The sequence below is a fragment of the Arachis ipaensis genome, chromosome B1, assembly GCF_059453495.1.
Source record: "Arachis ipaensis isolate K30076 ecotype BB chromosome B1, ASM5945349v1, whole genome shotgun sequence".
NCBI lineage: Eukaryota > Viridiplantae > Streptophyta > Magnoliopsida > Fabales > Fabaceae > Arachis > Arachis ipaensis.
The window spans coordinates 142,257,432-142,280,468 of NC_142436.1; the positions used below are offsets into that span (position 1 = coordinate 142,257,432).

At 32.0% G+C, this 23,037-nt stretch overlaps 3 protein-coding genes, 1 long non-coding RNA gene and 1 pseudogene across 4 annotated transcripts; 4 read left to right on the plus strand and 1 right to left on the minus strand.

Moving 5' to 3' along the window:
* Positions 1-2,897: 2,897 nt before the first annotated feature.
* LOC148578685 (anthocyanidin 5,3-O-glucosyltransferase-like) lies at positions 2,898-3,359 on the plus strand. The gene has a single exon (XM_088503148.1). It carries the CDS (start codon positions 2,898-2,900, stop codon positions 3,357-3,359), a length of 462 nt encoding a protein of 153 aa, XP_088359274.1.
* Positions 3,360-4,514: 1,155 nt separating this feature from the next.
* On the plus strand, positions 4,515-7,246 carry LOC107637385 (1-phosphatidylinositol-3-phosphate 5-kinase FAB1B-like). The gene is made up of 4 exons (XM_088501999.1): positions 4,515-4,735; positions 4,959-5,696; positions 5,776-5,979; positions 6,270-7,246. Exons 1-3 carry the CDS (start codon positions 4,551-4,553, stop codon positions 5,903-5,905), a joined length of 1,053 nt encoding a protein of 350 aa, XP_088358125.1. The 5' UTR covers positions 4,515-4,550; the 3' UTR covers positions 5,906-5,979; positions 6,270-7,246.
* A 567-nt stretch (positions 7,247-7,813) lies between these two features.
* Positions 7,814-9,652, minus strand: LOC107637375 (glucose-6-phosphate/phosphate translocator 1, chloroplastic-like; annotated as a pseudogene).
* A 203-nt stretch (positions 9,653-9,855) lies between these two features.
* On the plus strand, positions 9,856-13,552 carry LOC107613613 (uncharacterized). Its single transcript, XM_088501998.1, has 3 exons — positions 9,856-10,993; positions 11,095-13,083; positions 13,199-13,552. Exons 1-3 carry the CDS (start codon positions 10,078-10,080, stop codon positions 13,534-13,536), a joined length of 3,243 nt encoding a protein of 1,080 aa, XP_088358124.1. The 5' UTR covers positions 9,856-10,077; the 3' UTR covers positions 13,537-13,552.
* Positions 13,553-18,588: 5,036 nt separating this feature from the next.
* On the plus strand, positions 18,589-19,429 carry LOC148578686 (uncharacterized). Its single transcript, XR_015900215.1, has 3 exons — positions 18,589-18,704; positions 18,928-19,082; positions 19,189-19,429. It is a non-coding gene; the product is annotated as an uncharacterized LOC148578686 (long non-coding RNA).
* The last annotated feature ends 3,608 nt before the right edge of the window (positions 19,430-23,037 follow it).

Here is a 23,037-nt window from a genome sequence, read left to right on the forward strand (position 1 = left end):
AAAAAGAGCTTATATCATGATCAAAAATAGGAAGAAGTGACCATTACATTGTGGTTGATCTTCATGATTTAGAGTATGTAAAATTTTAATATTTCACAATAAAATTTTGTTTTGTAACAATTATCTATACATATGAAAAATATTTTATCTTTTTTATTATATATTACTACTTATTTCTTTTAATTCTTGCTTTTATTTAGAAATAAGAAAAAATAAGGTGCATACTGTGAGATCAATTTACAATCTAATTATTCAATTATCTACGTGATCACCAAACAATCAAATACGTACTTATTCTCCCATTTGCAAAATTTAACAAAGACATTGATAAGCATATTGGTTTATTTTTTATTTAACATATTTATTTATGTTATATTTGTAATCATATTATATCTATTTTTATGAATATATCTTTTTAGAAAATACTCTTAGTATTAGCATATGGTGTATTAAATAAATATTAGTGGTTTTAAATTATGCAAATGTTTAAAATTGTATTGTGACTTTTTTAAAGGTATATCATTTTATTAATATATCGTTAGTTTTATCGTTTAATATAAAATAAATTGGTAAAAAAATTTTAATTTATAAGTAATTTATTATGTTATTTATTTATTTGTCCTTAATTTAATACTTTTAATTCATTTTTTTTCAATTAGATGTTATTAGACTCTTGACTGAAAAAAAAGAGCTTATATCATGATCAAAAATAAGAAGTGACCATTATATTGTGGTTGATCTTCATGATTTGGAGTATGTGAAATTTTAATATTTCACAATAAGATTTTATTTTGTAACAATTATCTATACATATACAAAATATTTTATCTTTTTCATTATATATTATTACTTATTTCACTTAATTCTTGCTTTTATTTAGAAATGAAAAAAAATAAGGTGCACACTGTGAAATCAATTTACAACTCAATTATTCAATTATCTATGTGATCACCAAACAACCGAATACATATTTATTCTCCAATTTGTAAAATTTAATAAAGGCATTAGTAAGCATATTAGTTTAACTTTTTATTTAACATATTTGTTTATGTTATATTTGTAATCATATTATATCTATTTTTACGAATATATCTTTTTAGAAAATACTCTTAGTATTAGCATATGATGTATTAAATAAATATTAGTAGTTTTAAATTATTTATTATTTATTAGAGAACTTTGTGCATTAGAATTCTCTAATAATTTGTTGTTCATTTTAAGCTCATTTTGATATGTTCTTACTTCACGGTAAAACAACATATAAAAATTTGTTAGTGAAAAGTATTACTAAGTTATTTATGGTCACATTAAGTATACATGTCTGATTTACTGAAAAAGGTAAATTATTAAAACTGATTAATAACTATTTTAGAATTGATATACTTAACACTAAATTAAGAAAAAATGAACAATACATAACATATTACTTTTTTATTAGTTAAATTATTATAATTCAAATTAATTTTAATAAAACAATTTAAAATTATAATTTCAATCTTATCACGTGCATGATACGGGTTATTACACTTGTAAATTATATAATAACCCAATTTACAAGTGTAATATGTTTAATTATTGAGGAAGAAAAATATTTTACACGGGTAATTATTAGAATTATTTATGAAAATGAGCTTTATTACATATAATATGTAATATGTAAGTCGATCTTACCTACATGAACCCAGTTTTAGAAAGGTATATTAATTTATTAAAATTAATATACCTACATGAATGAAGGTATATAATTATCTCAAAGACAATTCTTCAAGACGACTTACATATTATTTTTTATAAAGAACTTATTTTACACGGGTAATTATTAGAATTATTTATATATATGTATATATATTAAAAAAACTATCGTAATATATATATATATATATATATATATATATATTATTTAACAAAATTAATATATATGTATATATAAATAAAAAAATTATTATAATTTCTGAAAATTATACATAACTCTTTTTTTCTCAAATAAATTTATTCTAGTGTTAAATTAAAATTAAATGCACATGATAATTAGAGTAATAAAATTTATTTTAGAAAAATATCTTTAATTAATATAAAATAATATGTTTTGGATTATTTTAGAAAGGTATATAATGTTTTGGTTAATAAACTTTTATAAAAGCTATTAGCATTTACAAAGATATTAAAAAGATATTGGTTGATTTTGTGCTTCTGTATTAGTTTATATGTCTTCTCAAATTTTTTGATTGAAGAATCAAGTGGAATTTTTCTACATTAGGATTCTCTATTAATTTGTTCTTCATTTTGAGCTGATTTTGATATGTTCTTACTTCAAAACAAAACAACATATAAAACTTTGTTGGTGAATTTAAGTATTACTAGATTATTTATAATCATATTGAGTATATATGTCTGATTTATTGAAAAATATAGATTAAATATCTATTCTATAGTTAATACAATTAACACTACATTAAGAAAAGAAAAACAATGCATACAAGTTATTTTTTTTATTAATTAAATTATTATAATTAAAATTAATTTTAACACAACAGCTTAAAATTATAATTTCAATCTCATCACGTGCATGGCACGGGTTATTACACTTGTATAAAATATAACTGAATATTTATTTTGTTAAGCATTAGGATGTTTTTTTCATATTAAATAAATATTTTTTTTATATTTCTGTAATTGTTCAAGAACAACTCGTGTTCCACCACTCATTCCTTATTCTTGAAGCTGAACCAAGTGCAAGGAAAAGACCGATTGGATGCGATAAAATCGCGATTTGACCGATTCGAAGACTTGTGCCTATAAAAACCTTCCTCTCCTTCGTTCTTTCCTTTCCAAAGTTTGATGAAAGCTTCTTCTCCGAATTCGAATCCGAACCCGAGTTTTTTGACTTGGAACGAACAATGGCCGTTCCTGGTTGTGATTATGCTTCTTTCAAGGTGAATGACCTTCCAGATCTGATTCTGTTTTGTCGATCAGGTGAAATCTACACACTATTTCTCAGTGTGTGCCAGAAAGCCTCCTTGGTTGATGGTATCATAGTGAATACCTTCAATGATTTAGAACCAGAGGCCATGAGAGCTTTACACAAGGGTTCTCATCCTTCTCGTTCTATTTTTTCGGTTGGACCCATCGTTGCTCAACCCAACCAAAACCAAGATGAGAAGATTCATGAATGTGTTGCATGGTTGAACCATCAGCCATCAAAATCTATGTTGTATATATGTTTCGGGAGTGGTGGAACACTCTCTCAGGAGCAAGTGAATGAGATAGCATTTGGATTGGAATTGAGTGGACAAAATTTTTTGTGGACATTTTTAGAGGTAGGTAGGTTAATGTGGAAGAAAAGAGTAAGGTTTTTATAAGTTTTGATTACGTTTACTTAATGAGTTTGAAATTTTTAAAATTTTGAATTTAAAATTTTAAAATTAATTATTAATAATTATAATTAATTGAGTTGTTCACTTTTTGGCTGATTAGACACTTGGGCTGCGTTTGTTTCTAAGAATAGAATAGGACAAGACACTGATGGACAGAGACACAAAATTTTGTGTTCTTGTATTCTGTTTGGTGATAAATTAGAACAAATTATGAAAATTTAATTTATTCTCATTTTTTTTCATTCAAAAAATTTGAGATGAAAAATATAACAATAAAAAATTAACAAGAATAATGAAAGAAAAAATAAAAAACAAGTTGTGTCTCTTGTTAGTGTCTCTGTGTCCTTCCTGTCAGGATGGACACAAAATATACTAATTCAGTGTCTCTGGACACATTGTTTCTGTCCATGTCTCCTCTGCCAAACACGATTTTGTGTCTCAGTGTCCCTGTCTCAGTGTTCTGTCTCTATAAACAAATGCAGCCTTGGTTCCTATACTTTTCTAAAAATAAATTAAATAATTATTTGATGTAAATAAATTAGAATTATTATAGAAAAAATTAAAATTTATTAAAAATTAAAATTATTGAAATTATTGAAAAAAAGATTTTTTTAACTTTTTAATAAATTTTAATCTTTTCTTCAATAATTTTGATTTTTTTACGACAAATAATTATTTAATTAATTTTTTAATTTTGTTCTTAACAAAAAATAAATTTACTTAAAAAAATAATGTGATTAAAAATAAAATAAAAGAATAATTGAATAACTATGCATTGTAAAAAATTGATATTATTAAAGAATAAAATTAAAATTTATTTCTATGTATGGTTTTTATCCTTAACGTTTTCGTCCTATTTAAATCCCTAATGTTTTAAAATCGTCTCAATTTTGTCCTCTCGTCAATTCTATTAACGACAACAATGAGCCAATTTTAAAACGTTAGAAACTTAAAAAAGACGATTTAAACGTTAGGGACAATTTTAGAACTTATCCAAACGTTGGGGACAAAAACATACTTTACTCTTTAAAATAAGAATTTTCTCGAGTTGATTGATGTTACCTATCAAATTTAATTTCAAAACTTAAGAACTTTGAGAATAAGTTTTCAAACTTAATTGAAGTAAAACATGTGTCACTGCTGACAGTACTAAGTACTAACATTACTCTTTCCTCCATGCCTTATTCAGCCGGGCCTTATCAACAAATGCAACAGGGTCCGTGTCTGAACTTGCATCAGTCTCCTATGAGTGGAAACAACACTGATAGGGAAGGTTTATCACCTCCATTAGGGGGGAGGAATGATCTTGCAGGAGACATAGGGGATCCATTACAAAAGCAATTCGAATTCCCTATGAACAGGTATTTTCTGTTTCTTGTGTTCATCAAAAGCATTGATATATTTGTTTAGTTAGGCGTGTTCCATGTAGTGTTATATTTTATATATATAGTATTTAGCCAATCATATTCTTCATGTGTCTATGACAAATTAAAAAATAGTGTGTAATAACTATGTGTTTATAGCTAATTAGGACTGCTGCTTTTTGTAATAGATTATATTGTGGCTTGTATGCGGTTTTTTCAGGAGTGATGATGAGGATGAGTATGGTGTATATCAGTTAGACTCCGAGATGAGACATTATCCTCAGGTGAATATCTACTATGGACAGGCTGAGTTCGAAGGAATAAGCAACACTGATGGCTCGCAGAAAGTGCATCCTGATGCAGATAACGGTAATGCAAATCTCACTTCAGAGAACGGATTCGACACACAGGGTTTAGAAAGAAACACAGCAGTTGGGAAGAGTGAGGATGAACCTTATATATATGAAAATGAAGCACCTTCCTCACTATATGTTTCAGAAGATGTTGATGCTGAACCTGTTGATTTTGAAAATAATGGACTTCTCTGGCTCCCTCCTGTACCAGAAGATGCAGAAGACGAGCGAGAAACTTTTTTTATTGATGAAGATGATGAAGATAATGACGGGAATGGGAATGCCATTGATGACTGGGGATATCTGCGCAATTCAAACAGTTTTGGAAGTGGAGAGCATCGCCACAAGGATAGGACAAGTGAGGAGCAGAAGAAGGTCATGAAGAATGCAGTAGATGGACATTTTAGGGCATTGGTGGCTCAGCTGTTACAGGTCGAAAACCTACCTGTTGAAGACAATGATGAAAACGTTTGGATGGAAATAATCACATCTCTCTCGTGGGAAGCTGCTACTTTATTGAAGCCAGATACTAGCAAAAGTGGAGGGATGGACCCAGCTGGTAATGTGAAAGTCAAGTGCATTGCTTGTGGCAGCCGCATTGAAAGGTAAATGCTATAATTTATCTGATTTTCTGCACGTGATTTCTATGTTGTCATACTTATCAGGTTTTCTTTTCTACAATAGGGTTGTTAAAGGAGTTGTTTGTAAGAAGAATGTGGCTCATCGTCGCATGACATCAAAAGTTGATAAACCTTGCTTGTTGATCCTTGGAGGGGCTCTTGAGTACAGGCACTCAAAATGTGCCTTCAATTGATCATCTTTCATCACCAAAGTTGGGTTACTGTGAAGCTTTTCATGTTGAAAATCTGAGCAGTGCTGCTGCTCAAGGTAGTAAAAAACCAATGAAAACATTTATGTTTTTTGACCGCTGCCCAAAGCCATTGGGTTGCACAGTTCTAATCTAATCTAATCTTATTTTATAGAAATTTTATTGTTATTATTTTATTATTATAAAAAAAATGTTCTGGAGACTTTAACTTGTAAATTACAAATCATGTAAAATGTGTGTGCACTAGCAACCACAAGGCATGTGTCTTTCTTAAGGAAAAAATATAACTTAATTGTCATTACTACCAACTACACATTAATATTTTTCTAATTTTGACATCGTTGAACAGATTTTACTTAAAGGTGCTGATGAGGAAGAATTGAAGGAGGTAAAGCATGTGGTTCAGTATGCAGTTTTTGCAGCTTACCATCTGGCTTTGGAGACATCTTTTCTTGCTGATGAAGGAATCTCTTCCCATAAATTCCGCTTAACAGTCTGCCTCTTCCTAATACAACATCAACCATTCAGAGGTCAATCTCAACAGTTCCTGATTTCGTTGCTCCTAGCAGTGAAAAGTCTCAGGGGCTTGAATCCAACACTGGACCATGGAGAACTAAGAGTGTCAGCGGTACTGAATCCTATTTGTCTAATGATGATCCTTGTGAATCTTTGCAATCTGCATCATGTATCAGCCATGCAACTGCCTTTATTCTTCCATTGTTGCTTCTGGAAATGCAATTCCAGGTTCATACAATGAGAAAATTCTTCCTAGCAAATACACAAATGACTCCACACAACCCCTGGAGGAGGAAACTCCTGAAGTGAACAACTCTTTGGGAATCATGAATGATCCTACTGTAAATGGTTATGGACCTGCAGAGAAATTAGATCATGGCATCAATAGATTTTGTAATATCCATTTCATTGTATTTCAGTGGCTGCATTGTCAATAATAAGAACTCTTTAATAATAAGAACTTGAGTTTTCTTAAGTTTCTGATATATAAGAGTTCTCAAATTACCTGTTTTGGAACAAAACACAGACATTTGGTCGTTTGTGGTGGGATGAAATTGTGCCAACTGTTGTGATGCCAACTGTTATGACTGGAGCCGAGCCTCATAATCAGGTATTATTCTTGCATTATGCGACTTCCATTAATTGCAAAAAGACTTGATGGGATTTTTGCTTTTTGGGAAATAAGAGCTTGCATTGCAATCCTTGGAGGTATTCTTGGGTTCTTTACAAGATCTTTCCAAACTTGAAAGCTTAGTTTTTTGTAATTAAGACATTTGCACAATGTTGAACTATCCTCAAATGCTGTCATTGGGTGAGACTGCAAATTCATTAGTTCCACAAAAAAAAAAAAATGGAACTAGAAATTACTCAAACTTAAAAAAACGAAAGGATATTTAATTTTAGGATGTTTTGTATTCTTTGATAGTCATTGAGGTAATACTATAGAGAACTAGAGATAGAGACATATTTTTATAGTACTTTAAAGAAATAATTGTTCTATATGATTGAATATACACACAGCAAGCAAACTTTTTATACAGGCACAACTGCAATAATTAGCTTATTAGACCTACTCACAAATAGTTAGTGAGATCTAATCCAACAAATCCTCTTCTTTTTTGGTAAGTGTAACTAATTTTGGGCTATAGAAATCCTCATTAGTGTACTCACATTCCAGAGTTCGTTCTTAGTCCTTATTGAATCAAAGTAAATTCTTCTCAGCCTTAGATTACACGAAAGAAACGAAAATTTCGTCTACAATGACAAAGATCAAAACATGATTAGTAACATCAACTGTTCTCACTATCACTGACAGGCTCATAGTTCTAGCTCCATCCCTGAATAAGCATTCACTTAACTTAGCTTCTGAATTAGGCCTCACTGTTTTGCCTGTTCAAAGAAATAACATAAAAGCTCTCAGTTGTTGTGTTACATTTACAAATTAATAGTGTGACCCTAGTTGATCACTCATTAGACATTAAACCGTTCCATTTTATCCATTTTACTTGGCCGGCATAGATAAAATTGACAGTGACTATATATGGTTTTCCTGTGTTGTGTGCAATATGAAAAATTTCTCAATCATGGGTTTGATTTCAGTGTGTCTCTGAATATTCAAGTAGTACATAGCAAAGACAAACTAAAAATAGAGGAAATAAGAATGCACCTGTGAATAAAGGAAGGTGCCAAGAATTGCAATCGCAGCAGCAACTGCATTGGTGGGATGAATTGGCGTGTGGAAGAGAAAATTACTGAAATTCTCTTCATTGTGTTCCCTATGCTAAATGTCAAGGGAGATATTTGATCAAGAGACATGCAAGAGACTTGATTACACAAGTGGTAGAACACACTCTGAGCAACTACCCACCTGAAAAAAGTTACAGCCGAAATGTCCTAGTATTTTTGACAAAGAAAATTGATCAGTTTAATGTTTGATAGTAATAAGAAAAGAGGATTGATTAGTGATTACCAAACAAAATTTGGACCAATCTGAGAGAGGGCAGTTTGCCAGCCAACAGCCCACATCTTAGGACCCTCCACAAGAATGGCAAAAGGTATGAGAATCAATAGAGACAATATGGAAAGGCAAGCACAATAGTTCAATCCACTAACAGACATGCCCTTCATTCCCTTCTTTGAGAATATGTTCCTAAACACAAATGCCAAGTTTGATATCATAGCCCCCACAAACCCTGCAAAACACAATCAACCAAAAAAGAGTTCTACTTCTACTTAGACTACTACTTGATCTTGATGAGAATTTAATCAACCTTGCTATACAGTAAATGGCCTTACCGATCATATTATAATTGAGTTCGGTCACAGCAGCAAGAGCACAACCTCCAATAATTGGCACCAGTGATAAGTAAACCGGTATAGGGAACGATTTGCCGAGCAAGAACCTCGATACTAGGACGCTGAAAGCCGGTTCTCCACTCTTGATGTGATGAGTAAATGACACTGCAACTTTAGACATACTCACAGTAGCTGCAACATGTCCAATGGTGTGTGCTACTGCAACCTGCAGACACAGACACAGAATTAGTAACAAAGCCATAGAAGGGAAACAAAAAGTGGATTATAAACTAAAATTTTCTTACAGGGAACAAGGCCTTCCAGAAATCCATGTTAACTTTAGGGACATGAGCGAGCCTTGTGGCCCAGGAGATGAACATGATAAGAGAGCCGGCGGCGAGGGACAGAGAGTGGAAGTGAGCCAGGGGTATGGAAAAGCATTGAGAACCTTCTTGTTGTATATGTTGAAGACGACGTTGAGTGCCCACCATGTAGCGAAATACAAACCAATCTTGAGCTTCTGAGCTGCCTCTGATGTCTCTGCTGCTTGTGGCTGTGACTTATCTGCCTCATAGGCATGACACCCTGCAACCTTCCTTCTAGGTTTAGTTGACAATGTGAGGTTCTGAGTGCATGGAATAATGTAAAGTGGTTTATGGGAAGAGAAAGAGGGTAGTGCAGTGCTTTGTTGAAGATTTTGAATAGAGGGTGGTAGCCTTGGAACAGGAACACGCTTTCTGCAGGAGAATGCAGCAGAGCCGGCGAGGGGTGAGGGTGCTGTGTACTTTAAGGATGATATCATGGTGGTTTCTGATGGTGTAAAACAAAGAAGATGATGAGTTTGTAGATGTTCATATAATCAACAAAGGGTATTTGTATTTGTATATTTGATGAAACCAATGTGATGTGGATTCTTGTGTCTTACGCATTGATTACTGCGCGGAAGCCACATGAGCAACGGTTGACAAGTTTGTTAGCAAAGATACTTTGGAAGGTGACAAGATCGAAGAGGAAGAGATTTTAATGGAATATGGAGACGAATCTTCCTAGGAAACGGATTTAGAATAATCAAGTTTGATTTTATTCTAAATTAATCAAAACTCGTGGTGTCTTTTTAAGTGTAAGTTGGGCCAACGACTTAAAGTAGTCTTAGATCGTTAAGCACTGTTGCTAATCACGATTTTAATTCTCCTGGTAATTGGCTGATGCTGCGAACTCAGGTTCAGCTGCCACTTGGAGTACAAAGGAAGATCGACGAACAATGGAAAGGAATCTCTTCTCTCTCTCTCTCCACACACATATATATACAACGCAAAATGTTGCATTGAAGCAGAAGATAAGGTGCAATGAAAATGAAGTCCCTCTTATATCCGACCCTGTTGTCATTGCTGCATTGGCACGTGGCGGTGGTATCAGCTGCAAGGCTGAACATGGCTAGCGATGAATCGGCCTTGGTTGCCATGAGGGACCATTTTAACTCCTTGGATCCCAACAATGTGCTCGCAAGCAACTGGTCTAGCAGTACCTCTGTTTGCAACTGGATTGGCGTCACCTGCGGCTCTTCCCACCGCAGAGTAACTGCCTTGAATCTCTCATACATGGCTCTTGATGCCACCATCCCTCCGCATCTTGGAAACCTGTCATTCCTTTCTCACCTGCATCTTCCCAACAATAGCTTCCATGGTACTCTACCTGCTGATCTAGCTGGATTACGTAGACTGAGGATCATCAACCTCAGATTCAACAAATTCACAGGAAGCATCCCGTCCTGGTTTGAGTCTCTACCCAAACTAAAATACCTGTTACTGAGAGGGAACAGTTTCTCTGGCACAGTCCCACACTTTCTGTTCAACATGACTTCCCTGCAATATCTTGTACTTTCTGATAACCAGTTTTGGGGTCCCTTACCTTCCAACATTTTCTTGTCTCATTCTTTGCAATATGTGTTTCTTTCTCACAACCAAATTTCAGGAGCTATCCCTTCAGCTATCATCAACAGTTCGTTACTGCAGGTTATTGAACTCAACTACAACAACCTATCCGGACAACTGCCGGAGCGCATCTTCCACCATCTTCCAAACTTGAAAGGGCTTTACGTGACTAATAATTCCTTATCCGGTGAACTTCCACGCAGTTTGTTCGATTGCAAGCAACTGCAATCTTTATCCTTATCCTACAACACCTTCGGTGGAAACATACCATCTGCCATCGAGAATTTGACAAACCTCAAAGAGATCTATCTTGGCTATAACAATTTCAGAGGTATCGTATGTTATCCCAATATGACTCTGCGAATTGAGTTTGATTAACGTTATCATTGTTTATACAATTTAACGTATCACATTGTTCGAATGTTGTGGCAGGTGCAATACCATATGAGATTGGTAATCTACGTAGTTTAGAGATTCTGAGTCTTCCTTTCGCCAATGTGAGTGGCTACATTCCGCCATCAATCTATAATATTTCTACCCTACGGGTAATTAGTGTTACTGGAAATCGTTTATCAGGCAGCCTGCCAGCAAGCCTAGGCTCCATGCTTCCAAAACTTGTTGGGCTGTACATGGGTAGTAATTATCTCAGTGGAAGAATCCCAGGCTCCTTGTGCAATGCCACTATGCTTAATACCATAGATTTGGCTTTCAATTCATTTTCTGGATACATTCCAGACATTTTTGGCAGCTTAAGAAGTCTCCAGCTGCTCAATCTTGGTAAAAATAATTTGACAAGTGATTCATCCGATTCAGAGCTAAGCATTATAAATTCTTTGACAAATTGTAGATTTCTCAAAGAGTTGACATTTTCTGGAAATCCATTGGATTCCATTCTTCCAATATCGGTAGGAAACCTTTCTACTTCTCTGGTTGACTTGAATCTTAGGGGTTGTTCAATGAGAGGCACCATTCCAGCAAGTATTGGCAACTTGAGCAGCTTGATAAAACTTGACCTTGGTACTAATAATTTTGTTGGAACCTTTCCTACTAGCATAGGGAAATTAATAAAGCTACAAGGCTTCTATTTACATGACAACCAACTGGAAGGATTTGTTCCGAATCAATTGTGTCAATTAACGAGCTTGGATTCATTTGCCGTTAAAAGCAACAAGTTCTCTGGCCCTATACCTTCTTGCTTAAGCAATCTTACCTCATTGAGATGGCTTTGGCTTTCTTCAAATGAATTCAACTCAATACCTTCCACCTTGTGGGAGCTGTCCAATTTATTGCTTTTAGACTTATCTTCCAATAATTTAAGTGGATATCTCCCATTAGAGAGTGGAAATCTAAAAGCCATAAGTTGGATGTATTTATCAGGAAATCAATTTTCAGGTAGCATCCCAAGAAGCCTCAGCAATCTTATGAATTTGGCTCTTCTTACCTTAGCAAGAAACAAATTTGAAGGGCCCATCCCAGAATCATTTGGTCGTATGGTAAGTTTGGAACAACTTGATTTATCAGAAAATAACTTGTCTGGTGTCATTCCCAAAACATTGGAGGCACTTGTGTATCTGAAATATTTCAATGTTTCTCACAATAAGTTAAAAGGAAAAATCCCTGATGGGGGACCTTTTGCAAACTTCTCAGCTCAGTCGTTCATGGGGAATAAAGGATTATGTGGTGCTCCACGTTTCCATTTTTCGGAATGTAAAATTGAAAAATCCCGAAAATGGAATGCACATATTGTGTTGACATATATTTTACCTGCGGCAATAGTTGCCACCCTTCTTGTGGCATTCCTTTGCATCCTAAAATTCCGGAAGCACAAGGTGGTCAACAATTCAGAGATGAATCAATCGGGAGCAAGATGGAGAAGAATATCATACTATGAAATTCAGCAAGCAACAGATAGGTTCAATGATGGCAACTTGCTTGGTGTAGGGAGTTTTGGAAGAGTGTATAAAGGAGTACTCTCAGATGGGACAAATGTTGCAGTGAAAGTGTTTAATCTGGGACTAGAAGGAGCATTCAGGAGTTTCGATGCTGAATGTGAGATATTGCGCAGTGTCCGCCATCGAAACTTAACCAAAATCATTAGCAGCTGCAGCAACATGGACTTCAAGGCATTGATCCTAAGCTACATGCCTAATGGGAGTTTAGAGAGGTGGCTACACTCGGAATACCATGGCTTGAGTATGATCCAGAGGCTAAACATAATGATAGATGTTGCAGAAGCAATGAATTACCTGCATAATGGTGGTTCTGTACCAATTATACACTGTGATTTGAAACCCAGCAACATATTACTAGATGAAGACATGGTTGCCCACGTGACTGATTTTGGCATTGCAAAATTGCTGAGTGGGGATGACTCCATCACTCAAACCATGAATCTAGCCACAATAGGCTATATGGCCCCTGGTGAGTTTCTTATTTAATCTTATGCTTTATGTAATAAACCTTGATAGCAATCAGCTATGAATCTAATAAAATTTGTTTTGTTTTCCACTTTGTTGTTTTTCTTCTTATTTTGCAGAATATGGACTTGAGGGAAGAGTGTCTAGGCAAGGTGATGTGTATAGCTATGGAATTTTACTTATGGAGACCTTCACACAGAAAAAACCCACTGACGAAATGTTTGTGGGAGAGTTTAGCATCAAAGAGTGGGTGAAAATGTCATGCCCTGATTCACTACTTGATATCATTGATGCAAAATTATTGGTGGAAGAAGGAGAAACAGTTACTAAACAGGACTGCTTGTTGTCTATAATGACTTTAGCTCTGAATTACTCAGCTGAGTCTCCGGGTAAAAGGACAAGAATGAAAGACGCTATGAATGCTCTTAAGAAGATTAAAAGATTACTCTTGAACTAAAATATATGCTTAAGTGTTAGGCTCAATTTACATATTTAGAATTATTTTTAGAAGTTCTAGTAACCCCTTTTGATTAAGATGTAACTTTTCATTTTAACAAAATTACTTCAATTATGTGCATTGCGAATTGGGATCGTGTTTCACCCGTACATACTGTAGTTATTTTTTCAAGAAAAAAAAGGAAGGCCTAGGCTAGAGATTTATTTCATATATATATTTGTTTTAAGTAAAGATAAAAAATGATTTTTTTATTTTATTTTGGAGTGCCATACACGATTTGCTAAAATATGGTGACTTTTTGTTAAATTTTTTTGGTATAGGAGCCATTATGCTAAAAGAGAAACCGTAGAAGGTATTAAATGAATTATCAGGCAAAGCACAATCAAATGACAAAAAAAATTTCAAAATATATGACCAAAATTTTTTTCATTTTTATCACATTTTGTTTTAGCACATACTTTTTTTTTTTTTTTGAGTAGTTGAGACTTAATAGTTAATAAATAAATATTTTTTAGTTTAATTGATAATATTTTTATAAATAGAATAATTTTTGTATTATATAAAAATAACAATTTCTAATATCATTGCAAAGACGATTCCTGTGGAGTAAGGAAGACGGTGGGAATGGTATTGCTCTGGTAAGATGGGAAGTGGTGCAAGCTCCTAAGAAGTTAGGTGGTTTGGGTGTTGGGGATGCTCTGATTCAGAACACTGCTTTGTTATTTAAGTGGTGGTAGCGTTTTGCTAAGGAGGAGTGCCCACTGTGGAAGAAGGTAGTGTGTTCGTGCCATAATCTGAACTCAAATACACTGCTCTCAACTCAAATATTACCCACTAGAGGGGCCCGTGAAAGGATATATGCCAAGTAAATGTCACGAACGAACAACTTAGGGATAAGTTGCTCACTGGCTTGTCAATGGAGGTAGGTGATGGGCAGATGACTCGGTTCTGGGAGGATGTGTGGCTCCTTGGTGGGGCTCTTAAAGATCAATTTCCGAGGCTCTTCTCTGTTTCAAACCAAGAGGGTTCTGTTATTGGGGCTTGTGGTTTTTGGGATGAGTTAGAGTGGATTTGGAATTTCTAATGGAGGCGTGAGCTTTTCCAATGGGAATTAGAACTTCTGAACCAATTGCATGAGGTTTTGAAACATGTGAGACTTGTACAAAGTAGAGAGGATAGAGTGGTGTGGAAATATGATGGGCAATGTGTTTTTTCAACTAAATCGTTTGTGCAGGTATGGCAGGAGGAAACGCTACTAGAGGAGATAACCAGTTTCAGCTTTACTAGGAGTATTTGGAAAGGTTTGGTTCCACCAAGAGTGGAGCTATTTGCTTGGTTTGTGCTGATAGACCAAGTGAATACAAAGGAGAGGCTAAGCCGTTTTGGTATCATGACTCAGGAAGATAATATGTGTGTGTTATGTAATAATGATGTGGAAAATGTATATCACTTGTTTCTAGGCTGTACTTTTGCGTGGCAGGTGTGGAATGCTTGGATATTAGCTTTTGGCCGACATTGGTCTTTTCCGGGTTCGATGAAAGAGCACTTTTTAAGCTGGACAGAGGAACCGCGGAGTAAGGCGAATCAAAGGCAGCGGTTGAGGTGTTTCTGTGCGATCCTTTGGAACATCTAGTTGAAAAGAAATAGGAGGATCTTCCAGAATACTAGCAAAGGCGTTGAAGAAATTATAAACATGACCTTCCATAGCGCTAATGAATGAAGTTATGTGGATCTTTTTTGTTGTTGATGGCTTTGCCGGAGATGATTGGTGATCGGTTCGAGTGGCTGTTGCACCGTTTAGTCTTTAGTTTTATTATTTATGTTCCTGGTTGCTCCACCTTGTTGTGTTGAGCTTTGCTTTCAAAAAAAAAAATAAAAATAACAATTTCAATATATATTTTTTATTTTTTTGAATCCTATTTCTATTTTTTTGTTATGGTATCAAAACACTCAGAACTTTGTTAATACCCATTAATAGTGAAATTTTTTTTTGAAGTAAAAGAACTCAAACACAATAAAGTAGAGCAACAGAATAAAAAAAATTTAATAGCAAGTATAACAATTTAACACATGGTCATTTTCAGCATTACATCAACAACCGTTAGGATCAATTCTAATCTATTCTTTGTAACTCATAAACGACCTATTGATAACTTCCGTTATTCCTGCTTCTTAACTTCTAAAAATTTTGTTATTCCTTTTCATCCATATATGCCAAAACCAAGAAAGTTCTCGTAATGGATGACAACACTTTAAATCCTTCTCAAAATCCAAACCGTCCTTATTATATACATCCAAGTCAGAGTCCTACTTCAATTCTTATTTTTTCAGTATGGCTTTTGACAGGTTCAATTTCCGCTCCTCCTGCAAAGTATCCCCTCTCTTCAAAGATGCAAATAACTTAGTACTTTTTTGACTCTTTCACTCAATATCTCCCTCAATCACACGAAGTGTTATCTATCTTACCTCTGTTTTGTCTATTTGGCAAGATCTCCACAATAATTTTTCTCAAGTAATACCACGAGAGTTGGTTATCATTCCCATAAGAATTAACGGATTAAGTAAGCAATAGTCAATTAATTATTCTAGTCAGACAATCAAAATTTAGTTTTTAGAAAGTTTTAACATAAACAGTAAAATAAGCAAAAGTAAACAATAAATACTGAAAAGATGATATGATTAAAAGAGTTAAGATTTTAGAGATGTCGAGACTTAACCAATATTTTTCACCTTCCACCTTGATCATGCAAAGATACATCTATGGAAAATCATTAATAATCAAACATCAATCTCTTGATAATTTGATTTTTCTTTAACCTAATTAATCGCTAATTTCTTAGTCAATTATTTAAGAAAGCGTAAAGTATCGTTTTTGTCCCCAACATTTGGAGTAAGTCTTAAAGTTGTAAACCGTCCTATTTAAATCCCAATGTTTTAAAATTGGCTCAATGTTGTCCTACCGTTAGAGATCCGTTAACAGAATTGACGGCAGAATAAATTGAGACGATTTTGAAACGTTAGGGACTTAAATAGGACGAAAACGTTGGGGACAAAAATGATACATAGAAATAAATTTTAATTTTATCCTTCAATAATATTAATCTTTTACGGTACATAATTATTCAATTACTTTTTAATCACATCTAAGTAAATTACACTTAATCATATTACTTTCATTCTAAATAAATTTATTTTTATAATTTTACTCTTAAAGATTTTTACTCATCATGAAATATTTGTAGAATGACTAGTACATAAACTTGCGAAAAAAAAATGATACACATATAATAAAGTATAAATTGTACCTTTTGTCTATAATGTATCGAAATTCTTTAATGTTTAATTTAGTTAAACTTTATTTTTAATTTTATTTTCAATAATATCAAATTTTTACGGTAGCTAATTATTCAATTATTTTTTTTATTTTATTTTTAATCACATTATTTTTTTCTAAGTAAATTTATTTTTTATTAAGAACAAAATTAAAAAATAAATTAAGTAATTATTTGACGTAAAAAATTAAAATTATTAAAGAAAAGATTAAAATTTATTAAAAATTAAAATTATTGGAATTATTGAAAAAAAGATTTTTTTAAAATTTTTAATAAATTTTAATCTTTTCTTCAATAATTTTGACTTTTTCACAACAAATAATTATTTAATTTATTTTTTAATTTTGTTCTTAACAAAAAATAAATTTACTTAGAAAAAAATAATGTGATTAAGAATAAAATAAAAAAATAATTAAATAATTATGTACCGTAAAAAATTGATATTATTAAAGAATAAAATTAAAATTTATTTTTATGTATCGTTTTTATCCCCAACGTTTTCGTCCTATTTAAATCCCTAATGTTTCAAAATCGTCTCAATTTTGTCCCGCCGTCAATTCTGTTAACGACAACAATGAGCCAATTTTAAAACGTTAGAAGACGATTTAAACATTAGAGCAACTCCAATGAGTGAATTTTGAGGCCCTATTTTCTGATAAAAGCAAAAAAGCACCGTTGGAGGGAAGAATGGTTAAGTTCGTACACGGGTCTCAAGATGAGGAAGTCCCTCTAAACAGGGACTCAAATCAACTAATAATAACTTGACACTTGGGAAGTTATTATAAAAAAATTAATAATATAAAATCTGAAATAATTAAATAATTTATAGTAAATAATAACTAAGTTAGTAATAATTATAATAAATAATCATATTAAATAATTATATTTTTATTTAATTAATAATTTATATTAATTATTTATATCATAATTAATATTAAATATTATTTATATTATTATATTAAATTATAATTACTTAAATTTACTTACATTAAAAAATAAATTTAATTTTTACACTTTACAAAATAATTTTTAGTTGAGTTGGTTATTTTTATTTTTAAAATTTAAAATACTAACGATATTATTAAATTAGCAGTTGTAAACACAACTATAAATTAGTGTAATCCCGAATTATATATTATGTATTATTGTTATATATGAATTTATTTAATATTAATATCTTTTAATAGTGAATTATTTTTAAATTTATAAATTTAAATAATATTATTGAAAAAAATCAATTACATTAATTTTAAGTATTTTAATTAATTAATTAAGTAGGACCACAACAGGGACTAAAGAAGAAAGAGATGCATTGAGTTTCTATTTACTGTTTATGATGCAAAAACTGATGTGGAGTTACTTTTTATGACAGGTGGGCCATAAATAGGAACTGAGACGAGTTCCCTACTAGAAATGGTCTTAGGGACAATTTTAGGACTTACCCAAAGGACAAAAACGATACTTTACTCTTTAAGTTGAAGCCCATTCACTTATTTATATGTTACAGAATTCATAAGAATTTTCTGTAGTTTGATTCGATGTTACCTATCAAATTTAGTTTCAAAACTTAAGAACTTTGAGAATAAGTTTTCAAACTTAATTCAAGTAAAACCTGTGTCACTGCTGACAGTACTAACATTACTCTTTCCTCCATGCCTTATTCAGCCGGGCCTTATCAACAAATGCAACAGGGTCCGTGTCTGAACTTGCATCAGGCTCCTATGAGTGGAAACAACACTGATAGGGAAGGTTTATCACCTCCATTAGGGGGAGGAATGATCTTGCAGGAGACATAGGGGATCCATTACAAAAGCAATTCGAATTCCCTATGAACAGGTATTTTCTGTTTCTTGTGTTCATCAAAAGCATTGATATATTTGTTTAGTTAGGCGTGTTCCATGTAGTGTTATATTTTATATAAATAGTATTTAGCCAATCATATTCTTCATGTGTCTATGACAAATTAAAAAATAGTGTGTAATAACTATGTGTTTATAGCTAATTAGGACTGCTGCTTTTTCTAATAGATTATATTGTGGCTTGTATGCGCTTTTTTCAGGAGTGATGATGAGGATGAGTATGGTGTATATCAGTTGGACTCTGAGATGAGACATTATCCTCAGGTGAATATCCTCGCTTGTTGATCCTTGGAGGGGCTCTTGAGTACCAGCGTGTTGCTAATCTGTTGTCTAGTGTAGATACCTTATACAGCAGGTTTTAATTGCGATCCATTTATTTATTTATTTATTAACTTGCTCATGTTGTGGTGCAAATGCTATTATCACGAGTTCATGTTAATGGATTTACATTCTTTGTATAGGAAATGGACCATCTGAATCTTTGCAATCTGCATCATGTATCAGCCATACAACTGCCTTTTATTCTTCCATTGTCGCTTCTGGAAATGCAATTCCAGGTTCATACAATGAGAAAATTCTTCCTAGCAAATACACAAATGACTCCACACAACCCCTGGAGGAGGAAACTTCTGAAGTGAACAACTCTTTGGGAATCATGAATGATCCTACTGTAAATGGTTATGGACCTGCAGAGAAATTAGATCATGGCATCAATAGATTTTGTAATATCCATTTCATTGTATTTCAGTGGCTGCATTGTCAATAATAAGAACTCTTTAATAATAAAAACTTGAGTGTTCTTAAGTTTCTGATATATAAGAGTTCTCAAATTACCTGTTTTGGAACAAAACACAGACATTTGGTTGTTCGTGGTGGGATGAAATTGTGCCAACTGTTATGACTGGAGCCGAGCCTCATAATCAGGTATTATTCTTGCATTATGCGCCTTCCATTAATTGCAAAAAGACTTGATGGGATTTTTGCTTTTTGCGAAATGGAAAAGTCTAGGGGCCAGCAATTTTATTGAATTTTGGCCAGCATGTAACCAGCAGAGAAAGGTGAGTCATTAGATGAAATCTCACACCAATCTCATACCATTAAATCATCATTGATGGCTATTTGATGGCTACCAATAACAAAAGTTGCTGGTACCCTAGCATTGCTCTTTGGAAATAAGAGCTTGCATTGCAATCCTTGGAGGTATTCTTGGGTTCTTTACAAGATCTTTCCAAACTTGAAAGCTTAGTTTTTTGTAATTAAGACATTTGCACAATGTTGAACTATCCTCAAATGCTGTCATTGGGTGAGACTGCAAATTCATTAGTTCCACAAAAAAAAAAAAAGAACTAGAAATTACTCAAACTTACAAAAAAGAAAGGATATTTAATTTTAGGATGTTTTGTATTCTTTGATAGTCATTGAGGTAATACTATAGAGAACTAGAGATAGAGACATATTTTTATAGTACTTTAAAGAAATAATTGTTTTATATGTTTTTTGGCTGAATTTCTCATAATGAAAAAATTCTATTTATTAAGAAATGATACATAAAAGTGATCAGATATATAATTTTTTGACAATGTTATAATAAAAAAAATTAGTCTTACATTATATATTTTGGCTGAATTTCACATAATGAAAAGTTCTATTTATTAAGAAATGATACATAGAAGTGATCAGATATATAGTTTTTGAGTTATTGAAATGTGGAAGTGCTGCTGAAGTAAGTTCATTACACTGAGTGTTTAAAATTAGCTCTGTTTCATGTTTTAATATTCTACTAATGCTTGCTCAGTTTTGTTCTTACTGTCTAGCATTTGAGGATGCTATGTCTGATATTGCAAAGAAAGATGCGGTTTGAAGGATTTATTGCACATTAAATATCTATAATTGTTGTCTTACATAGATATTGAGGTAGATAAAAGAACTTACTTAATATGAGGTTTAATCACTGCATTATTAGTTTCTAAATATTTACACGTTTCCAATGATATCATTTATGGGTAAGTCAGTTAAAGTGCTATGGTCATGACTCATGAGGTTTGTAGTTAACTTCTATGTTATATGTTTTAGTATTGGTATTGATCTGCTTTAATTTTATTTCCTAGCATGTGACAGCAACTGCAGGAATGAATTTGAGGATTATTTTTTTCAGCGAGAGCTTTTCATGGGAATATATGAAAGGAGTTTTTGAAAGGCCTTTTTCCTATCAGAAGAAAGTATTCCAATTGCTCTTACTGGTAATGGCATTCTTGCAATTTGGTACACACCAATCAAGGTATAAATGCAATTTCAGTATGATGCTCATGTTGTTATGCTTCATGGTGTTGCAAAAATCCTCCATCAGAATGAATTTGAATAAGACATTGCAAAAATCCTGGTGTAGTTCTTTATTTACTCGAAAAATTCGGTCTAAATCATTATATGTTTTCTGTTAACATTTTCAATGTATTATGTAAAATACTTTATTTACAATTAGAGAAAGTTAATCATGTGTTTCGTTAAATAATTTATAGACAAGTTGTTGCCAATATCTCTTATTATACTAACTTTACATGCTGCAAATAAAGTATTTATCATGTATTTTCAAAATAGAATTTTTCATCTATTAACCAAGTTTGAATTTGAATAATGTAAATGAGGTTTTTAAAGAAAAATCAATTGGATGTAATTCTATATGTAAAAGTAAATTACACATATATAATAGCCTTTTTTTTATATAAGTGAAAGTATAGGTTTTAAAAAAAATTATTTGGGCTATTATTAATAGAAGACAAAAAATAGTATTTTATTTTATACAATAAATTTTTATACACAAATAATTTCTCAAAATAAAAATAATACTGTATGTGCTAATTAATTTTAATATTGGATCAATATTTGGTTCACACTACACTAGTTTTGTTTAGAGATATGCATATAGATTGTTCAGACTAGAGAGAGGGTTATTGATTTGGGTTGATGATGATAGATTAGCATGATCATCTCTTCAGTTCAAACCCCGACAAAAGAAACGCAAAGAACGAAAAGAGCTATGTAAATTTGTGTTTGTTTTTGCAAAAGGACACAGAAATATAAACAGTAAATATTTAAAAAGTATTTAAAAGTAAAGATATAGACATTAAAGATTATTTTTGAAATAATTTTTTTTATTTTTATATTTATTCTTTTATGAAAGATAATAATAAACACAAAATTTAAAAAGGTGGTTACAAATTTTTTTATGAGATATTTTTTGTCTATAGATATTTTTTGTTATTTCATTGTTACTCCTCATTTTTTTTAATTGAAACTTCTTCTATATTCTCAGGAAGGTAGTTCTTTTTCTTTTTCTCTTTTTTACACATACTCTCTTTCTTTTTTTTGCAGAATTTTTTATTGTTTGATAATTTCTTTTTTTTTATTGTTCATTTTCTTCTTTATGACATGCTGTATGTTTACTCAATCTAAACTTAATTCACTCTTCTACTTAAGTTATTTTACTTATTCTTAATTTTCTTATTTCAATACTATTTTTATTTTGTTGATTTATAGATTAATTCTTTTTGTAATTTTTTGTACTCCTACGTACTCTTATTTTTTATTAAATTAATTTATACTGATACAAAAAATTTAGAATTATATGACTATTTTAGTCATTTCATATAATATTTTAATTTTATCTTTATATATCCAAACATAATATAAAAAATTACATTGGTATCTTTACATTATATTCAAACATAATATATAAAAAAATAACTTTTAATATATCTATTCTATTATCTCTATCTCACAAAAATAAATACAGTCCCAATATAATTTGGGTTTTGGCCTGTTAATCCTACTAAAATAAACACATAAACTTAATTTAGTTTGATTTTTTTTTTCCACGTGGCGGGGTGGTTACTGCTTTGCATCTTGGCGTGCCTGTGTAAAAGATTATAAAAAGATGGCAGTTTTGTTTTTTGACTTACAATGTTCGTAATAGTATTGAAATAATTTTTTTGTGATCAAGAAGTGCGTTAAATTTTAAGAATTCTTGCAAAGTCAAGCAGATCCAAATGCAGAACTGGTAAAGCTCTCATCCCCAAAGAGCACTTCCGCCTCGGTAAGGTGGTTCGATCCACCATATTTGACGGCATCATGCAGGTACTCTTTCCGTTCCTCTTTGTTTTTATCTCTTTTCATTCCTTGTGTTTTTCATAATTACAGCCTAAATATTTTTACCCTAAAAGTTTAGTTGAAAACAAAACTTAAATTTCTAAATCATTATCATAGTCTAAGAGTACTTAAGAGTACACAAAAATATACAAATAATAAATATAGCT